General features: G+C 44.1%; 1 protein-coding gene across 1 annotated transcript in view; it reads right to left on the reverse strand.

Annotated features, from left to right (window-relative positions):
• Window positions 1-1,202: 1,202 nt before the first annotated feature.
• The window catches only part of Mo25 (calcium binding protein Mo25), a 28,762-nt gene continuing 8,984 nt past the window's right edge, over window positions 1,203-20,980 (reverse strand). Inside the window, exons 2-8 of the mRNA XM_084593650.1 lie at window positions 19,702-19,872; window positions 15,541-15,708; window positions 12,635-12,753; window positions 10,845-11,013; window positions 8,303-8,428; window positions 7,219-7,362; window positions 1,203-3,284 (exon numbers count right to left, since the gene is read on the reverse strand). Of these exons, the coding sequence (XP_084449776.1) occupies window positions 3,066-3,284; window positions 7,219-7,362; window positions 8,303-8,428; window positions 10,845-11,013; window positions 12,635-12,753; window positions 15,541-15,708; window positions 19,702-19,803 (1,047 nt within the window). The 5' untranslated portion in view covers window positions 19,804-19,872 and the 3' untranslated portion in view covers window positions 1,203-3,065. The remainder of the gene's footprint in view (window positions 3,285-7,218; window positions 7,363-8,302; window positions 8,429-10,844; window positions 11,014-12,634; window positions 12,754-15,540; window positions 15,709-19,701; window positions 19,873-20,980) is intronic.

Raw genomic sequence — 20,980 nt, forward strand, 5'->3', positions numbered from 1 at the left:
AGAACCGCGAAACAGCACTTTTACACTGCCGCACCGCAGCATCAACACGCACAGTACAGCCCAAGATGGCGTCAAGAGGAGCCGCAGTGGACTTTCCCAGTTTGGCTCATACGGGGCGCCACCATCAAACTAAGATGGCTGCGCCCAGGCATCGAAACTAAAAAGGTCTATAGAACCAATTGTAATGCGAAACAGTTGACTTGTGATCGCTCCTGTTTAGCAGAAAACCAAGCGATGTAGTAGTGGCTGATGATGTCAGCAAAAAATCATGAGAATGCTTCAGGCAAGCGACATGGCCTGGCATTGACCGGTCGGCGGGTCACGTAACGTTCCGCGACTATGACATGGTCGAGTTCGCTGGGGATGGGAATCAAACCCGGTGCGGATCCCATCAATCCAGTGTCAGACGCTACCTTACACCATGCTGATACATTTGCATGGTTTGGTCAAAGTGGGTTGATATAGTATATATGTGTTCAACGGTCTCTCACATAATTGGTAGCTTATGAATGTTTGGTTTGTGGGGTTTAACGTCCCAAAGCAATTCAGGCTATGAGAGATGCCGTAGTGGAGGACTCCGGAAATTTCAACTACCTCGGGTTCTTTAACACGCAGACATCGCACAGCACATGAGCGTCTTTCTTTTCACCTCCACTGAGTGCTAATGAGTATGTGTAATAGAAGCATAAATCAAGGAATTGGAGATTAAGAGTGTAGCAATAAGCATGCATAGTAACAAAGATCCGCAAGGGGAGCCACAGCCGGTAGCCAATAATGCTGTCAAATCATATCAGTAAAGGTGAGGGTGTCCCCTCATTTTTTTTTTAATCTCTCTTATGGTTCACTCGACTGGCACTAATATTTTTACAATTACAATTCCTTGCTGTATGTCAAACGGCAGTATCCCACTAAGGATGCATTTGTGACTACTATATAAGCAGATGACCATGTGCAAACATTAGTGGCATTTAACCACTTTGAAGAAAATGTACTCTAGGCTGCATATGGAAGAATGTCACAAATTCAATAATGCTCATTTAGAAGCATGGTCTTGCAGCTGCAAATTTTCAGTGCCTAGTTATATAGTACATACGAACAAGAAAAGCAACGAGTGCAATGGTGCGGTACTGTCGTGTAGGTGCCATCAGCCGAGGCGACAGTGTGTAGTGTGCACACAGTGGGTCCTAAAAAATAAACAATAATCACACATGTTTTGGCCTTTTATTTATGAACGGAACTATGTGCGATATAAATATTATTCGCAGTTTCTTTAAAATCTGCACCATCTCACAGTGTAGCTTTTCCTCCTGGTTCTCGGAGGCCACTCAGTGCCGCACATGAGGCTGGCCAGTCTGTTGAAGTCCAGCAACAGACTGGTGGGCCCACTAAGACGTGACATGACAACACTGCCTAACAAGCTGGAGGGAACAACGAAAAAAAGAAAAAAAAAGGAGAGAAATAGACACAGTCTGCTCTGCTGACAGTTGCTACTTCCCACCGGCCAATTTTTTTAATGGCAGCAGCTATAGCCTTTTAGGGGCTCTATTCTTTTGCAGAGGTGTATAGCATGCGATTTACCCTGTCCCATTAACCAAGCTCTGCATTATTACAAGCATACTGGGGTAAAATACAAAGGCTCCGAGGCTCAAAGCCACTGTGGTAACAGGCACATAACAGAGTGTCAGGGATGACTGCCACGGCTTCATAAATACGGGGTTACCAGTCTGCATAACAAATGTGCATGGGCTTCGTGAAATGAAGCTGCAACCTATGGCCTTTATTCTGAAACCCACCATGCTGCCAGAACACAAGTGGGGGGGCAAAGGGGGAAACGGAACACAACAGCCCTCCTCCAACTGGACCCTTGACAGATGCAACTTGCATAAATGACCTGCTCCGAAGACAGCTCAATGAAGGACCCGCAGACAAGTGGTTATCCCACATCTACGCATAGGCACCACAACATGGATTCTCAGCACTGTTTGTTGCTGGCGTGCTTGTGTCGCCAAATGAGAAAGCAGTAGGAGACTCGACTCGAGAAGCTGACATCCAGTTGACGCACAAAAACACGGCGCAGTGCCCAGCCATTTGTCCACACCCTGCTGAATGCTTGGCGGCAGTGTGCCTGAATGATAAGAGGGGCAAGGGGCAGTGGGAGGCATCGATGGAGGACGCTCGCTGCTGCCCGGGTGCAGTGGCATCGTTGCAAATGAGGGTGTCTCACGCTTTCACTCTAAACCTGGCGCAAGACGGCTAAACAAATTGCCCCACATACTCGTCCTCAAGCAGTTCTTTCTCTTCAGATGACTTCTATGCTGCACCTCCCTGGTTGTGAAAATGCTGGCAGTGCCCATTCAAGATTGCAAATTGATACGTGCATGTAGCTAGTGCCTGGCCATTCCCTCATTGACATAAAATCACTGGCTATAATCAAAAAGTTAAGAAAAGGAATCGCCAAGCACTCCTGAAGCATTAAGCTTAAGCTGCAGCTATGCAGCTACTTGAACAAACTAAATTTTTTTTTCTGCCACAGTACAACTTGCACCTCACAGGTTACTTGTAACGCTACTCAGCCAGTGCTATGTTTCCATCTGATCTTTCTGGTCTGTGGCCAGTGACAATGGCCGTTTTATAAAAAGGGTAAGGAAATTCGAGCCCACTACACGCATGGCCAATGTAGAATATAAAACAAAAACTAATGGCAATGGCCTGCAAACAAGTGCCACAACAATGTAGTCACATCGGCAACTAATCTAGTCGTTACAGCAAACAAGCAATTCCTTCTGTTAAGCGTGGCCAATGCGTACAACATCCCGAGTGTGCTCTCTGAAAGCACGGAATGGTAACAGTATTCTATAAAGCGGCCTGCAACAAACAATGTCCCTCGGACGCCCCCTAACACAGTAGAAGCAGAGGAGGAGAGACCGCCGTTCCTCGAGTGCCCTTGTGGCAGCAGGGACAGCTCTCTGAAACCAGGCGTAGTAATTGAGTGGCAATAGCAGCAACATCAGCACATCCTGCCCCGAGTGCCAGACTCGGCCCATTAGACCCCCCCAACCCGTGGCTCAGTGCTGTGGGCCCTGGGGGCTTTGTGCGGCAGCAGAGTCGCCTTCCAAAGGCTTCAGCTCCCGAATCTGCTTGATGAGGTAGGCCTTCTCGTCATTGAACTGCTCGTCATCCGACCGGTCCGTGTGGAACTTGCTCAAAAAGTCTACCAACTTGTCTTTGTTGCGCAGAAGTATGTCCAAGATAGGCTTTGGCTTGTTTGGGTTGGCCACAAACACCTGCATGTGGCAGCAACTGCATCACCATCCCATTCTACAGGCAACAGCAAGTCAAACATTCACTGCAGCCGGTAAGATGCCTGCTAATGGACTGATCTCCCACCCTGTTTCGTTTCGGCCGGTTCCCACCCGTCATTGTCTGATCAGGTGTCTAATTATTCGTTCTGTCACCCAGACCTTCGATGTGTTATCCCTATAAAAATTAGCCCAGCCCGTTCCAGTTCATCATGTCTCGACACATGCAGCTGTGCAATGATAAACTCCGATAAATCGCACTTTCAGTTAATTCAAGTAAATTTCAAAATTTTATTTGGCTTGCTATATTTTCAATGTACTTTAAAGCTGATTATTCATTGTGTAGTTGCTCTAAAAATCACTTCATTCAACATTATTAATAAGACAGCGTTAAGGGCTCCTTCAACGGAAAACCTAGTCTTATGGCACATTCCACTGGGCGCTGAGCAGTGAGGAGCAGCACAAAATCATGCCAACCAAGAGCACATGTTCTCCCACAGGAACAACCACTGTGCTTTGAGAGCAGTTACGTGACCAGACTTGATTTACCATCATTCTCTGCGTGCCAGTAGCAACAACATGACTGATGGTAATCATTGAAAGGCTAACCATGTCCTGAATGGTGACTGCTGGAGCTGGCGATAAATTTCTAATCAAACCAAATCAGTTTACTTCCCATCTAACAATACTTCAAAGTTATCATCATTCAAAAATGAAGTACCTCAGCAAGGAGATAGTTTTTCTCCATTCCCTCAGCTTTTCCAGGCTGAGGTGTTGAAGTAGAGTCCGCATTCCCAATGGTAACTGAGGTACCAGCATCAAAACTATACAGTGAAATAGTGTTAATTCGGTCTCTATTAATTATGAAATCTGGATAATTTTCCGGAGTCCTCGCCGATGCCCACGGCATCAGAAACTCATTATTTCGGACATGATCAAGCTCGCTCCAATTGATAGGGAAGGGCAATCAATCACGTCAAGGTGCACACACCCGAGTTGGTGATTAAAATAAAATGAAGCCCCCCAAGCTACTGAACTCAACTCACTTAGAGACTCAACTTGCATAGGTTTGTGTTCGCTACTGTTCATGCCAATGACAGATGCGGTGATCAACTCTTCATTGAGGTCTTCATTTTTCATGACAGCATCATCAATGTTCAAAATTCTTCCGAGTCCAAACATGCCACCATTGTCACAATTCACCAATGACAAACTACCGCCATCGCTGCGTCACTGGCCTCCTGAACAGAGCCCACTTTTCAGATGCAATTATTGATGAGAAATTCAATGAGCTTGCAGGCCGAGGGAATGGTGACAGTAATCAGTCAATGGGGAAAAAAAAACCAAATGAAGCACGTGTGCTTACGATGCACGTGCTCCTGTGACTAACGCTGCAAAGCATTGGCGCCAGCACCCTAGCGCATTTTCTACAAGTGGCGCGCCCTCAGGAACATTCACGAACTCTTTGGAACAGAGTTACAGGTGCCTTCTCCTCTGCCTTTGTGCAGGGAAAAGTCAGAAAGCCTTAGTCTTTTCTCTTCCGCTGCACTGCTGCGGCATGCATGCATTTACAGCACGCCTGGTGTTTCTGTGTGTGGTAACTTGGTGTTTTCATTTCTGCTGCATCAACTAGAACCATCAGTCAGCTCTGCATGCATGCACATAGCCTATCTGTGTTTTTGTTCGAGAGTTAATTGTTATAACTGAGAGTGAGCTACCACAGCACTGTTAACAGTGGTTTATGTTGCCAAAGAAAATAAACAGTACTATGCTAGTCTATCTTTATAACCGATATGTTGTTCCAAATAGTATTGTTATAATTGACTCTGATGATATTTCTACAAGTTTCGTTCAATTTCCCCCTAAAATCTTAATTTAACCAATTAAAATTTTTTGCTGCAACACATTTCTTTCTTCAAACTTATATGCCTAAAAATGCACATTTATTAAGCCTCCTCTTCATGCGTTACACAAATTTTTAAATTCAACGGTTTCTGCACCTTAAAAAATAGCCATACAGCCGAACCCGGATAATGCGAATTTTGATTATATTGAACTCGCGGAATATCCCCTTCAAAATTCCATGTAAAAGTATAGGAAAGCTGCGTCGTATATTGAACTCAATTTCACCCCATGCATTGGACGGTTCACCTTCCTCAAAGACAATCGCATCACCCTCGGCCGTTTGCCCCGTGACGTTTTCAAGCCATGCGCGGAAGGAATGAGAGGGCACAGTTCGGTGACAGCTGGTCTAGGGCAGAGGGGCTTTATAGGACAGCACCGCGCCCTTTTCCCAAAGGCGCGCATCTGCGATAACTACTGCCGCGTGCCAGCACGTGACATTTGCAAGCCATGTGCGTGAAGGAATGTGAGGGAAGCAATGCAGCCCTGGTTTTGGGAGAGGGGAAAAACGCGATAGAGCCAAGGACAAGGGTGTGCCCACTCTTCAGCCTAGCTTTATCTCTCCCCTTCCGCTCTCTTTCCCCGCCTTCGTTCGCAGCAGCACGCACCACGCAATGCGCGGACACGCCAGCTCAGCCCGCGGCCCCGTGGCTGACGCTTTCTCCAGTGTGTGTGTGTGTGTTGTGAACGCTATGCGCGCGCGGCTGACGTGCGATGCGCATCTCGTGTTGTCATGCTGAACGTGCGTAAGCTACGTCGGCTGCGGATGCCAAGAAGCGGAAGTTATTTTTTTTCTTTTTAATTTTTGAAAGAGTCGTTTATTCTTGCCGTCGTGCTGAACGTGCGGCTGCGGACGTTAAGCAGCAGCAATGTTTTTTTTTTTTTTTCCTTTTGCGAGAGTCGTCCTTGTGCGGAACATGCGGCGCAGCATAAGCTATGGCGGCTGCGGGCGTTAAGAAGCAGTAGTTCTTTCTTTTTTTCTTTTTGTGAGAGTCATCCACATTCTTACATCACTGAATCAACGAAAGCATGCAGTCAGTTGCGATCATGACACCGACTTTTAGCACTGCTCGCTTCAGACGGCATTTGCAGCTATCACGCTTTCCAATAATTTTGTGGCAGTGGACTACGCCCGCCCCAAGTGCGACGTGATAATCGAACTAAGCTTGTGCAATCATGCCATCACGGGCACTCTGCCAAGTTCGCTCCCTGCCACTGCAGGGGCTAACATCAAAAGTATAGTCAAAAGATAAACACGCCATGACATTATAGTCGCTGCGTAGCATCTTGCCACGCTGCCAATAAATGAGCTGTGGATACGACGGTCGAAACGGAGAGACGCGGCACCGAACGCTTTTTTTTCATATTCTCGGGGGCAAAAGTGGGGGGTGGGTTCATTTTGCGAGTGGGTTGATTATTGCGACGAATACAGTATCATTTTTCATGATCTCAAGAGGCGTCTCAAGCTGATTTTTTTGTATTGAATTATCGATATATCGAAGTATTTCGCGATCCCCTTCGAGTTCGATATATCTGGGTTCGACTGTATTCACACAGCCATATTCGCATACACTACCGGCAGCAACGTTTTACAGAACACGTGTTACCTGGGAGAGGGGGAGAGAAAATAATGGAGTGCTGCTCCGCTACCTAATAAGTCGACATCATGGACCGAGAAGCAGCAAAACCACAGCTCTAAACAAGGCTGTGACTATGTGGATTCGAGAAAACAAGGCAAGACAAAAAGAACAAATGCAAGAGTAAAAGTGCAGCTTGCAACTAAAGGTAAATGTGGTAGTGTGAACTACAGAGAGGTAAAGGGTGTGTAACAACTCTTTTGCTAGTAAGCACAAACCACTACTGTGCTGTCCAACAGAAGTGGGAGTTGTGTCAGCTTAATGCACGAGTATTAGGGGGCAGATCACATTGATTTTCCTTCGGTTTTTTTATGCAAACACAAAAGCAGCAGCAGCAGCAGCAGCTAAAAACCGCACATCACAGGCAGGGGGGCTCTCACCTTGAACACGTGGAAGGCTTCAAACTGGATATTACGGCTCTTCTCCTTGAGCATGTTCATCATGAGCTTCAGATTCTCTGGATTGCTGATGTACCGCGTCATAATGCTGAAGTTGTGCCTATCCAGCAGGAGCTCACCTAGAAGCTGCAACCAAATCACGCATTTTCTCACTAAGGCAAAGCAGACAACAGCGAGATGAGCACAGTGCCACGGAAGAAATTTTGGCCATCAGCTGTCTTGATGCAATGGCAGCAGCCAGAGTTCTGTTTTGCTTCATTTTTCAGAAAACTTTAAGTTCCAGAGCAATATGCACAGTGTAATAATGATTTCAAGTAAATGCAGCTTCATAAAAGTAGTTTCCTAATAAATTTTACCAAAAATCTCCTTAGGAATATGGATTGAACATGCCATACTGCCTTTTCCCCACCCTTTCATCCAACCAACCAGCTCACCTATGACATTTAACTAACTTGCCCATCTTTTGTTCAACATTGCGGTGTTCATCTAACTTGTGGATTGTTTCTGTCAACAGTCTAAACAAACTGCGTTCATCTAACTTGTGGATTGTTTCTGTCAACAGTCTAAACAAACTGCCAAGGCAATGTCATGCTAGGCCATTTCGAATGCTATATACCCTGAGCACGCAGTCTAGCGGCACTCAAAAGTCCATTCTTGCCACTGTAAAACCTGCCCGCATTTTGAAAATGTAAGAAGTAAACCATTTTTTTTTTTACGGGCTAGTTCGCAGATTGGGTTGTGTACTATTCTATATAAGCTCTTTTTACACGAGTTCGAAATATGATACAATACTGCACAAAGCTATTTTGTTTTCATACATGACTTCGTGGCTCCAAAGAATGCACCGCAATACCATTTTATTATGCACCAGTTAGTGACCTGCAGCTTCAGTAACCCGCTCTCTTAGGTTGGTGATAAAAGTGAATAATAAAAAAAAATAAAAAATTTTTTGCAGTATTTTTCATGTGCTCTAGAAGCATAGAGAAATTATAATATTCATCCCCTACCACTTTAATTAAGTAGGACAGGGCCCTGCCCTCAAATCAGCGATAAACAGAGCAGTTACCTTGAGAGACTGCCTCCTCGTGACATAGTTTTCAGAGTTGAGGAGGTTCTGGTAGTGAGAGAACACTTTTTCATAGTTCTGCTCGAGAAACTCCGCACACACCATCTTGTGACGTGTGAGCAGCTCCTGTGGGTTAAAAATGAGCCCTGGTGAGTCACAAAGCATCAAACTGCAGCTTCCTGCAACATGTCCCCAGCTAAAGCTGCAGCTCCTGCTTAGATACAAGTGAGCACAGTCTAGGGAGCTCAGCATGAAAATAAAGAACATGGCGGCAAGAAGACTTCTCCACAGTGCAGTGGTGTATGGTGTAGGGGACGAAGCATCGAAAGCAAGGTAGCAGAGCTCCTGGCTTTTCCATTGCCGTCAACAAAACAAATTTATTGCAAAATTTCTTTTGCGCGAAGGACAATGCCAATGTGGACTGAATTCAGCAAGCACACACACAAAAAAAGGTACTGTCCATACCATATGCCGAAACATGAAGTGAAAATATCAAAAGCGTTCTTCACTCATTCAACAGCTACAATGAGGCAGTTTGAATAACATTTTTCAGGATAACACTTTACTTCTGAATAAAAAAAATAAATAAATGAGGTTTTCCTATATGCCATTATCTGGGCTGAAAACTCAGTACAGTCGAATTTTGTTATAGCAAAGTAGAACAGGGCGCCAAAAATTTGTTCTTATATCCGATGTTTAAAAGTATGCACCCAAATTCCTGCAAATAAGTCGGCTAATAAAAAAAAATGCACACTAATATAGACAATACAGAGGAGCAAAAACGTACAATTTTTAAATTAAAAGCTCGGTATAAACACGAAATCTCGCCTCTCGTTCCGTGTTGGAGAGCAAAAATGAATACAGTAGAACCCCATTGTTACGTTCTTCACTGCTGCATTTTCCTGGCTGTTTTCATCCGGTCTTGGCATAGCTCTCATAGGATGCCATGTACTATTAGGAACCCCCACTGTTACGTCGCAACCTGGCTCTCTGAATCTGCCCTAGTAACGCGCACCAGCCGCTATTTTGGCTTTTGACAAGTCTTGGCCATGCTTCGCTACGGAACTTGCCGACAAGAAGTCGCACGAGAGTTGGAGAGGCTGGCACAAGATAGATGGCCATACCATCGATTCGTTATGCCACCATAACCTCAAATTCACATTTTTTTCTTCTTTCACAGTTGAAGTCGAACTGTCAAAGTAACGTCTTAAAGTAACATCTTTGCTGTGCTTCGATGGCAAGCGGAAGGCGCTTCTCCTTGAGGAAAAGCTAGCCATACTGAATGCACTCGACAGGCAGCAAGCGCGGAAGAGAGTGGATATTGCAAAAGACCTTGGTCTGCCACCCTCTACGCTTAACAGCATCATCTCGAAGCATGCCGAATTAGAAGGGAATGCCGCACTTTTCAGCCCGAAGGCAAAGTAGGCTCGTGGCGTCAAGCACCTGGTCTAAGCAAGCTCGCACTGCTGGTGTCAACTTCCATGAGAGCATTCTGCGCGAGAAGGTGATGGACATAGCCGACAGATTGGGTATCACAAACTTCGCGGCGTCGAACGGCTGGAGTGACCGTTTTTGAAAGAGGCATGGCATCGCTTATAAGACAATAAGCGAAGAAGCAGCAAGTGTCAACTTAGAAACAGTCGACAATTGAAAGGCTACACTATCGGCTACAATTGAGGGGTATGAGCCTTGTGACATTTACAATGCTGACGAAACTGGCCTTTTCTTCCGGGTGCAGCCATCAAAGTCATTAAGCATGAAAGGCGAAGCATGCCATGGAGGCAAATGCAGCAAAGACGGTTGATGGTACTCCTTTGTACAAACAGATTTATTTAAAAAAAACGGCGCAATTGTGGCCATGTCGGTGGCTTCTGCACTGTTTAGAGCTCCCTCTTCTCTTCCCGGTTCTCAGTCATAGTCATCACTCGCATCATATTCGGGAATCAGCTGATTGATGATTCCTTGGTTGGTTAGTTCAGGTGTCATCACCAGTGACGAAGTCCTAGACCGTAACATTGGGAAGCGCCAGCAGTGTGACAAGGCAATGGTACTGACATGTCTGTCAGCCGCTGCACGGCCCGACTCGAGTGGCGCCACTCGTGCCCATTCATGACATCTGAGATCACAATGCGGTGTGTGTGATCTCGGAGGTCATGGGCTGTGGTACTAGCTTTTATTTCCGCCACTAAATGGCGCGGCATGCAAATGCGCAGTCAACATAAACACTTCTGCAGCGGCCTATTCAAGCGATTTTCGCTATTTGAATGCGAAAAAAAAAAATAAATAAATAAAAAAATAAAAAAAATAAAAAAAATAAATCGTTATACTCAACCAAGCATGAAATCTTGAAAAAAATTTTTTTTGCGTTATAAAGATAGAACTCCCATAAAAATAAAGCAAAGACGAAGCAAACTGATTTTAGTTTGTTTTACGTAATAATTTGCTACATCCATGTTCGTTGTATATACTGTACACGATTTCAAGCAGGGGAAAATAAGCAAGGCATGACAGTTGATTCTAGAATGTTATGTTAGTGACTGACCTTGAACGTGGAGAAGGCATCGGAAGCGATGTCAAATGTAGACACCTCGACATACTTGAAGAAGTTGTAGAAGTGGTCAGAGTAGAGAATGATCTTTGCCAGGGCCTCATATCGTGCGCACTCCCGCAGCATGGTACCGCAGTTGAGCGCTATGTCCTGCTTCTCGTACCTGCCCCCCAAAAAAACACAAAAAGAACAGGGTGAGGCAATACTTCTTCTGGCACTCAATCCACTTCTCATCATTATCGCAGCTGCAAACACTCACCCTAAACTTACATCACCTAGCGAAAATAAATAATGCCATGAGGGAAGTATTGCAGCAGCAGCCAAGCTCACACAATGAGTGCGACAGCTAGAACATTGTATTCCATCAGACTGACTTTCTGGCAGATCGTATTTATGCAATTAGGAGCAATGTACTAGACGGGCTTGAACTTATGCCCCTGTCACACAGGCATTTTGAAGGCCCTCGAATCGATAGTCTATCGACTCAAAGGAACTTGAGCACTGCTACATTGGCTGTTTCAATGGCTATTGAGTCAATAGTCTATCGAGTCAATGGAGGAGCTCAGGGCTCTATTGAGATCTCGAAGCCCTTTGAGCGGCGGCAGCATGCACTCTCGGACGCGGAGCGCATGTAAGAATACGCTGAGGATTGAAATCAGAGCAGCATAACCGCATAAAAATTATCTAACTTCAAAATATTTAAATTATTTTTTAGGAAAAAAAAAAAAACGATTGTTCCGGCTTCAAAGCCAGCAGAAAGCGCAATACCATTGTTGCTAGTGATGCAAAAACGACAAACACCAGCTTCCTGAAAAGTGCATGAATGCCATTCAGCTTCTCCAAAAGAACGGCATTCATTCCAACAGTCGACAATATTGTAACGAATAGTAATCATGTTTTTAATCTTTTTGAGATGTAAATTATAGACTATTATAGGAGAGGAAAATACTGCTGGTCTAACGCACTAGCACAGATGTGAGACAGCAGTAGCACGTGCAAATGCAATGTTGTGCTTAAAAGAAACTTTTCAAACAATCAGGATTACGCCAGCACGGTCGAGCCAGGTAGGAAACCCTGAAAAAATTAAAAAAAAAAGAAAAAAGAAAAATATTTGTGCTAGAAGTGCTGCTTAGATTTTGACATGCAACACCATGTGCCATCGCCACTGTGCCAGATAATGCAGTGCTACAACGAGTACTAGAAAATATAGTGCACAACCGTCCCATACATCAAGAAAAATAAAAAGTGACCCCCTCCCCTCAAAAGAAACGCATGGCAATGCACAAAAAAAAAAAAAAAAAAAAGTTGCAACAGCGCCCCATTCCACCCTTGGGTGAATCTGATGAGAAGGCGCACCCAGACTGTCCACTGTAAGTCAACGAGCAGGGGCAGTTAAGAATGCGTGGCGAGACATCGCCCTGGTCTGTTGCAAGGGGTTGCAAGGAGCAATTAAAAAACATTATTCGCAAATAATAAAATAATATGTTACACGTGGAACTTTTAAATTTGGCTTGAATGTTCACAAAGACCACCTGTACAAATATGTTGCTTCAGAATACAAACTTATATACCATTGTAGGATATCTTTATTAATAACATCCTCTTGCTAAAAATTGCCAAGATAAAACTGCAAAAGCTGCAGCACTGCTTTATTGGCAATGAACACTAGGATTTCAAGGTGGCCTTCTTTCCAGCATTACCAAATTTAAACTGCAATCACAAATCTCAACTACAGCTGCCAAACTGCAGCACCCACAACCATGCTAGCAGGTTCAGATACTTACCCCTGAATTAGTGTAAAGAGGATTTCCGGCTTCGTGCAAATGTAGTCTACTGTTGGTGAACGCGTGCCTATTTGCCGCCGCAGGATGTTGTTGAATATTTGGGCCACGTCTTTCTTGCCCTAAGCAGAAGAGGGGAAGAACATGAAGTACACAAAAGTAAAGCTCCCTAAAGCAAGTCCCCAGTAAGCATAACATTACAAAATTGGTGCTGCCATTGACATGCCTTGCTTTTTTCTTATCTTTTTGTGCACATTTTTCAGTTTACTGAGCAATTCTATAACACACAAACGAAGCATAATATTTAGTATCACTTGCGGTGAATGAGGGTGCAAGTGCTTTAGAGCGGTGCTAGTGTGAAGCTAAAAAGACAAAATTACATGGTGACCATTTGGACTAATTGGTGCAAATCTAACATATTGAACCAGCGAAAGGCACAGAAACAAGTACACGAGACAGCGCTAGACTAACTGAGGTTTACTGGAAGAAAACGACCGGCCAAAGAACCAAATGACATGAGTATCAAACGTTCACAAGAGAACAAGTAAGTTTCGATTCAACACAGTATTACAAGGATGATGACAACCATAGACATGCAAACCTTCACTTATGTCGCTTATTACCTACATGCGCACACAACTGCTTAAGAATCTAACCTCTTTATTGGTGAGTAATAGTGACGGTGCACCAATGTACTTGTCACTGCCTTGCATCCTAATGTGACAGGCCTCCACAAGCTCCTTTTCCTGCCTGCTCTCAGTTCCAGGAAAGGAAAAGAAAGAGCACCTTTCTGTTGGTTACAAAGCCAACAGAAAGGCTTGAATGAAATCCAGCACTTTCCAATCCTGGTTGCATCAGTTGTATCGGTGTTTTGGAGGCAAGAAACGCTCACTGCAAGGTGCCTGGCCTGAAGTGGATAGAGCTCAGTTCGTCCCTCCAAATGCCACCACAGCCCATGGGCTGGGGCATAATTCAGTACCTCAAATGCAAGTACAGAAAGCACATATACCACAGCCATGCTTCTGTACGAAAGCTGAGAACAAATACGACCTCGTGCTTCTCAGTGCTTTAATCATTCTGGCATATTAATAGACCAACACGCATGTGACCGTCATCGCCAACTGCTTCCGGGACAGCGGCTTTGTATCGCCGAACTGCTCCGGAGAAGAACTGTCAGCCGCAACAGTTGACACAACAGCAACCACTGAAGACGACACCTGCTTCGACAATGCCTTGCCGTCTGCCATGTGGCTTACTGAAAATGTGTCTATTGATGATGGTGTCGCGATTACCGGGCAGCTGACTGAAGATGATGTGATTCAGGAGGTGAAAGGCGGCGACAACGACGATTCGGACGATGACGAGTCTGAACAACTGCCCCAACCACCGACACGCTCCGTAAAAGCAGCCGCAGAAGTCCTTTCCATGCTGGAGGACTTCTATGAACAAGTTCACCATTGTGCATGTGCTATGGAGCATTTGGCTGCTATTAGAGCTATTGCCAACTCTCAATTTGCCCAAAAAAACTGACGATTACAAATTTCTTTGGCAAATGAGGTACGTCGTGCTAGGGTAATTTTTATGTTTTTGTTGTTTATTATATATTATGATGTTTGGATAATTTGACAATTTTCCACGCTCCCGTCAGTGTCGAATTAATGAACTTTTAGTGTATCCGCCCTTGAAGAGGCGCTTCTACATGGGGGGACAATGACTGCCTTGTAAGCAATATTTAAGAATACAACACTGAAAGCATCAAACAGTGCTTCTTTATAGCTGGGATATGGCAAAGAAGCTAAACATGATGTCTGAGAGTATCATTGTACCACAATGCCATGCGATCTGGTGATATCACACAACCCCAGCCAGAGGCATTGTCATGACTTCTTGTTTATGTCGGCTTTATAACGCTGATGCTAGATTTTCTTGAAAAGGGGCTATATGCTGTCATTTTAAACAACAAAGGACACGATGCCACTTGGGTGCCAAGCCAGTGCCTCACTCTTGATGCTAGTGACCTGCCTCTGATGGCAATGCAGTGGGGCTGCAGTGGGGCTGCAGTACACCTAGCGCATGCCATGAGTTCAATTCTAAAACTACCTATGTCTGTGATGCCTTTTCAGGAAATTTTAGAACTAGGCTTTGATGCTGATAGCTTCCAATTCCGTAACTACAGTCTTTCACTGTAAAGACAATTTCTGAGAGCTACAAGCTAATTTTAGTTGACAGCTGTGCTTTATTTCAGCTCTATTATGGCCACAACATCCGTCTTTCTGAATAACCCACCTGCAGAGAACCCACAAATATACGTTTCATGAGTTAAACCTACCAAGCCCACAGCCTGCTGCATTATGCACTGAACACGGAATGACACTAAAATTCCTCATGTGCTGCTTGTTGTGCTCCACAATATTAAACCCACTTAGAGGCTGAGGAACTCTTTACCCTGCTCACAGCCATTGTGGTGTGCCTGTTTTGCATGACACAGTACTAATGGCTGGATGAAGATAGTCGCTGCCACTGCTTTGTTCAAGCATGCGATGCAATGCTGCTGCTTCTACACGCATTTCATGAGGACTCAGTTCTGTTCTTCAAACAACTGTGGCTTTCTTGCAAAGGGTCGTCACAGCTTATTAAAGCTTTGTCGCAGTGCAGCAGCAGCAGCATCACTGTACACACCTGAGTAGGACAGGTCACTATGCTATGTAAGTGGACTTAGCGGATGAACATTAAGGTGTAGCACGGACAAGATTGCAGATTTTTGAATTCGTTACCAATACTATTATTGATGTAGCTAAACAGACAGCATTCGGCCTCCTTCGCTGCAACATATTCTTGAAGGTGCAAACAGTGACACAAGTGGGGCACCCATTGAGATTCTCCTCTAGCCCAAAAAGGTGTGGCCGCACCTCGAAGTCTATCTTGGAAAGGTTCTGCACCAGCAACAGCAGCAGGTTGGTGTTGTAGAGCTCCTGCGCCAACTGGGCCACCACAATATCAGTCTGGGGCTCTGTGTCACTGGTGCCGTACAGCATGTTCTTCATCATCACCAGGTGCTTGGACACATCCTCCTGGGCCTGCGTCAAAACCATGAAATCAATTCATCTTATTTTATCATGAAATCAGAAATCAGCACCATAGCTATAAAATTTAACAATTATCCTCGTTTTCAAGTACATTCTCTTTCAGTCCAAAAGCATCAGTATAAAGACTACTCACACAGACTCACTTCAGTGCACACATATTCCAAGGCTAGAAATGATTCTGAACCTCATAAGGCTTGCTTAAGTACATTTCACCCTACACAGGCACAATATGCAGGGTGACCCAGGTAATGCAAGCCATCATCAAACAAACTTCACAGGTTGCAGGAATGACAGGCAGTCATATGAGCCATTTTACTTATAATAAATAAATAAGGTAAAATTAATTAAACACCCATTAACACCGCAACACAGCATAAAAGGCACGCAATTTCACGTTACTACATATGCCTTAGCAGAGCCTGCTTTAAAGCCCACAATAAAGCCATCACTTTTTTTTATAGATTACACCATACGGAGCACTCTACCACTTCCCTGTTCTGAAAACTTTCCTGCAACTTGTACCAGTTTCAACCCCTTCACTCTAGTTGGCAAGGATAGCTGGAAGTGTACAGCCTGCATCAACCTTGATGTACCTGCTAAGCTCTCGAGGCCATGTTTGTTACGTAAGGCATGAGCACATCATCCAACTTGCTGTGAAGTATGACAGATTTTATCTCTAGCGTACATTGCTAGAGTTCTCCACAGAAGGGTGATGCAGACTGCACTCTTTCCATGCAGAGAAGCATGGCTTCAGGAGATTCGGTACCAGAAGCCTAGGGTCTGTAATCATGCGCACTGCATGGCATTAACCAGAGCTCTTCGATCATACTGTCTGCAAACTTTGGTCTGAAACCTAGTGGCAGATGGAGGTGCCATGTGAAAGAAGCACATAAAAACCATCCCATTTTTACAGTCACTAACTTCTGCAGATCTGAAAGGTTTCGCTCATCTTTTTTTTTTTTTTTTTTTAATTTCTATGGCAAGTTTCAATGAAGGGAAAAGACACTTTGTGAAGATTCGGACAGCATGGAGCTGCAGGTTCTTGTATTAGTCTCAGCATTGTTTTATAAATTCACACGATTTCCTAATTAACAAGAAATAATGAACCTTTTATAAATTAACGTTTGTGCACAATTTTTCCAGAACCTTTACGCAGATTTAGAACATGTTGAGAAATGCCTGTTTCAGCTTTTTTTCTTCAAAGCAACATTAATGCATTTCCCCTCTTCACATTCAAAAAAAAAAAAAATCCAACAGTTATCTAAACACATAACGTGCCAACGGCGATGCCTTGTTAATATGACCCCCGTTAAAATGGATGACTCAAATTATGGATGGTTTTTCCAAGTAACACTTTCTCAACCTATTCAAGGCTAATTATTATGGAAGCTCATTACAAGGAAAAAATGCACAGAGCCCATTACAGCCTATGTATCTTTGTTGCGTTAATATACAGTGATGAGAGCAAGATCTCTACTGCCCCACACATGCACATTTTCCATTTTTTACACTTTCAGTGCAGGCCAGTACAGGAACGAAATTAAAAATTTTAAGTGATGACTCCTTTCTTTTGCAGTTTCATGCCTTACACTGCAGTGTGCCGAGCCAATGCACTTTACCATTTTTTGTTTGCATGAATGGCTATGAAGAAAACTCTTGCTTAGTTTGTACAAAGTAGGAAGCTAAATTCAGTTGCTTGAAGCTGACTCATTATCCATGATATGCCATTAAGAGTTATCACAGACCTCTTAGATCGGTCAAGGTTGCACCCCTATTATTTCAATAAAAGGGTGTCTGGCGTGATGGGTTCCTAGATCCAAAAAAATTGTCCAATTTCAATTCCACTCGCTACCACTCAGCAAAAAAGTAGACCTTAATCATAGTGCATTATTGTTCCAATATTTTTTCTTCATGATTCATTATTATAGACGACCCACTTCATGGCGAGTTTCTCTAGATAACCAAAGTGTCTGTGCTAATGAGATATGACTGTATTTGCTCTTGTGCCAATATTTTAACTTCTTTCGAAGTGCCCCCTACAAAGCAGCTTGGTTACGCATAGCCGCACTGCAAAGACAGAAACAATTCTGCTGCACAAGGATGATCATGTAAGGCATCATTCCCAGACGGCACGGAAATGTGAAATTAGCAGTGAAGTTAGGGGGGGCTCTTGCTCGGTACTTTACGGAATTTTTAATTTATGTAATTCGTTTTAGTTACCTTAACAAATCAGGTGCAATTAAAAATTTACAGCCACATACTCAGGGTATGTGTTATAAATTCCAGCTTGTTTGCAAAACAACAAACACAATAATTTCCACTGCATTAACCAAAACCAAACAGCTACAGTAGACTCTGAATGATTTGGTGCATTCATGACTGAAAGTGCACCCTGCATATTCGTCTGTGCTGGGGCACAAATTTGAACTCTGTCGCCCAAGCTGGCCTTTGCCAGAGGGTCAAGGTCAGGAGGGTGAAGTGGCTGCACCAATCATCCGTCCCAGAAGCTATATATATTTTTTGACCAATCAGAGTTCTGGATTTTGGCACAGATCCTGTGGGAGCTTCCATGACTAGTAGTACGATGAAAGAGCTCTGGCCGCCAGTTACAGTAAGGAGAGCACATTCTGGTTCCCAAAGCAGCTACACGGCCCATTGCATGCCAAATGCTTGCTTCCTCTGACAACAAAATCTACCATCCAAATTTCACCAGGCAAAGCACTTGGCAATGCTCAAATGCTGTCTACATAGCATACAGAAAAGGCACCAACCCCCCTCTCTCCCCCCCCCCCCCCCCCCCCCCAAACAATGCCTTCCTAGCAAGGCTGTCTAAAGGGGGTTTTTAACCCTTTCAGACTCTGCTATCACACCACCCTCCCTTCTCCCCTCCCTCGAGCACCTTATGAAAAAGAAAAAGCCAAATAGTTTTGTGATCTGGAATATCAATAGCTATAATCTCTGGCGGCAACAACTTTTCATGAAAATGTTGTCGTAGCTACAGAACTGAAACGCATCCTTTTCCCAAGCAACAGAATATAATCCTTGGTTGCATTTACATTTCCTTTTAGAAAATAGTATCTTTATAACAAATTTCTAATATTGCTGCCAATTGTCAATGCTAAAGAGTGACTGCAGAACAGTCAATGGTAACACAGACACTCAAGGTTTAGACAACTGCCTCAGGAAACGAACAGTCATTTTTATTTCTTTTCTTTTCTTTTTGCTGAGAATGAACAAAACAATAGAAACTCACAACTGAAATATTATGGGCAACAAAACTTGTCCACATGACAATATGTGAGGAGCATCAAAAACTATTAATATTCACTGCACTTGCTGCCTGACATAAAACAACAGCCCAATTGTGCTAGCAAACCTGAAACTAAGATACCACTGCTAGCTGCAGCACTATTCTCAGAAACAGCTGACAGTCTGAAAGGGTTAAGTTGACTCAAGCTTGGCATGCATTCCCCACACAAGATGAATCAGGGCTACTTTTTTTTTCTCTCTGTGAGCATGTGCCTACTATCACTGGTGCAGTGTCAAAGCAGGCAGGAAGCGTGCAGGTGGAGCACCAGGAGTAAGCGCTACTTACACGCAGTGCTTTTCCCAAAGTTGTGGGCAGCTTGTATAGGCAACCAAGTAGAAGAAGAAGAAAACAAACAAAATCATTATTTGTCTTCTGCTGCACACTGGACCTCAACAGGTGTAGGGGAAGCTCATTTGCAAACGGTGCACAGAACAGCTACATGGCTGTCCCAATTATTGCACGGCAGCTATGTGCTCCACAAGGAGGAGGAGAAGCACCTTCCGCCTTGTTCAAGCCACTGCAACCTTCCAGACCTTGGTGATCGTAACAGACGAAGCACACTTGGCTTACCGTGACTAAATAAAAAAAAAGTTTTTTTTTTTCTTAAAGCCCTTAGCAGCTGAAGCAGTATATAGCAGCAGCAGCACATTTGAAAGTAAGGGTGAGAGACCCACCTTCTCGGCTTTCTTGTCACCGCGTTCCAGCGCAAGCACAGCATCTCGCAGGATCTTGACCAACTCGTTGGGGCCCTTTTGGGACTTGCCAAACAACGGCATGGCGGCAGTGGGCACTGCGCCCCACACGCGCCTGCTCCGCCCACCCACCAATGGACCAGCAGGCGGATGCTGCATGCACCAGGCAACAAGAGTGGGCTGATTTACCACCTGCCACATAGTAGTGCCAGCGTACTGCAGCAGCAACAGCAGCAGCTGGCAACTGTGGCATCTTTCCAAAACATAGCTGAGAAGGTACTGCTAACAGTCAAGATAGCAAAATTCTTTCAGATAAACTACTGCCAGTGGCTGGCTAAACATGGCAAAATGGGAAACCATGTTAGAAATGAATCTCAAGCAAGCATGTTTGTTTTCTCACCGTTTACTGGCTGTCACAGTTGCACCACCAGCCGCTTAAGAAAATATGTTAGAATGTTGTAGAATAAGCTCCGCAAGTCATGACCATGCCTCTGGGTTTATATAAGGGCAGAGACAAAAATATCGGGAATATTCATAGCTGGGCATGCTACTGGCAGAAATTGTGCAAATCACTACATATTTCCTCGACCAAGTTGAGCCAAATGATTCGTTCCTATCAATAACAGAGCCATCACAGATGATAATGCGAGGATGGATAATGACGTGATGAAGCTCAGCTCGAAAGAACCTTCCTGCCAATGAGAATAATTAAAATTATTCTTGAGGGAGCCCTTTAAAGGAGCATAGACACATCAATCAAGTTTGATTCTTTGTAATGATGCGTAAGACATTACTGTACACGGATCACCCTGTCATATTCGCCTATGGATGCTGAATAATTTAAAATTAATTTCTTTTCTCACCTGTTTTGGTTTAAACAGCCAAGAGATGGCTGCGATATCAAAGTCAAGTCTAGCTCAAGTAAGAGATGAGAAAAACAAAACAAAACAGATAATCATTCCTCTGTTGTTTGAATTCACTACAATGTTAAAGTGAGCCTACCTCATGAACAGGAATCGCAACAGGTGAAGAGGTGGCGATTATGTTTTTCATGGCACACATGACCTAGACTTGATTGCGACGTCACAGCCATCTCTCGACTGCTGAAACCAAAACTAGCGAGAAAAGAAATCCTATTATAAATTATTCAGTGGTCGTAGGCAAAATCCACGTGGTGATCCACACACAAGAATGTCTTACACATCATTAACAAAGAGAAAAATGCCATCAAAATTTGGTGCCTATACTCCTTTAATGGCTA

The sequence above is a fragment of the Amblyomma maculatum genome, chromosome 2, assembly GCF_055883805.1.
Source record: "Amblyomma maculatum isolate TAMU_Amacu chromosome 2, ASM5588380v1, whole genome shotgun sequence".
In the NCBI taxonomy this organism is placed as follows: domain Eukaryota; kingdom Metazoa; phylum Arthropoda; class Arachnida; order Ixodida; family Ixodidae; genus Amblyomma; species Amblyomma maculatum.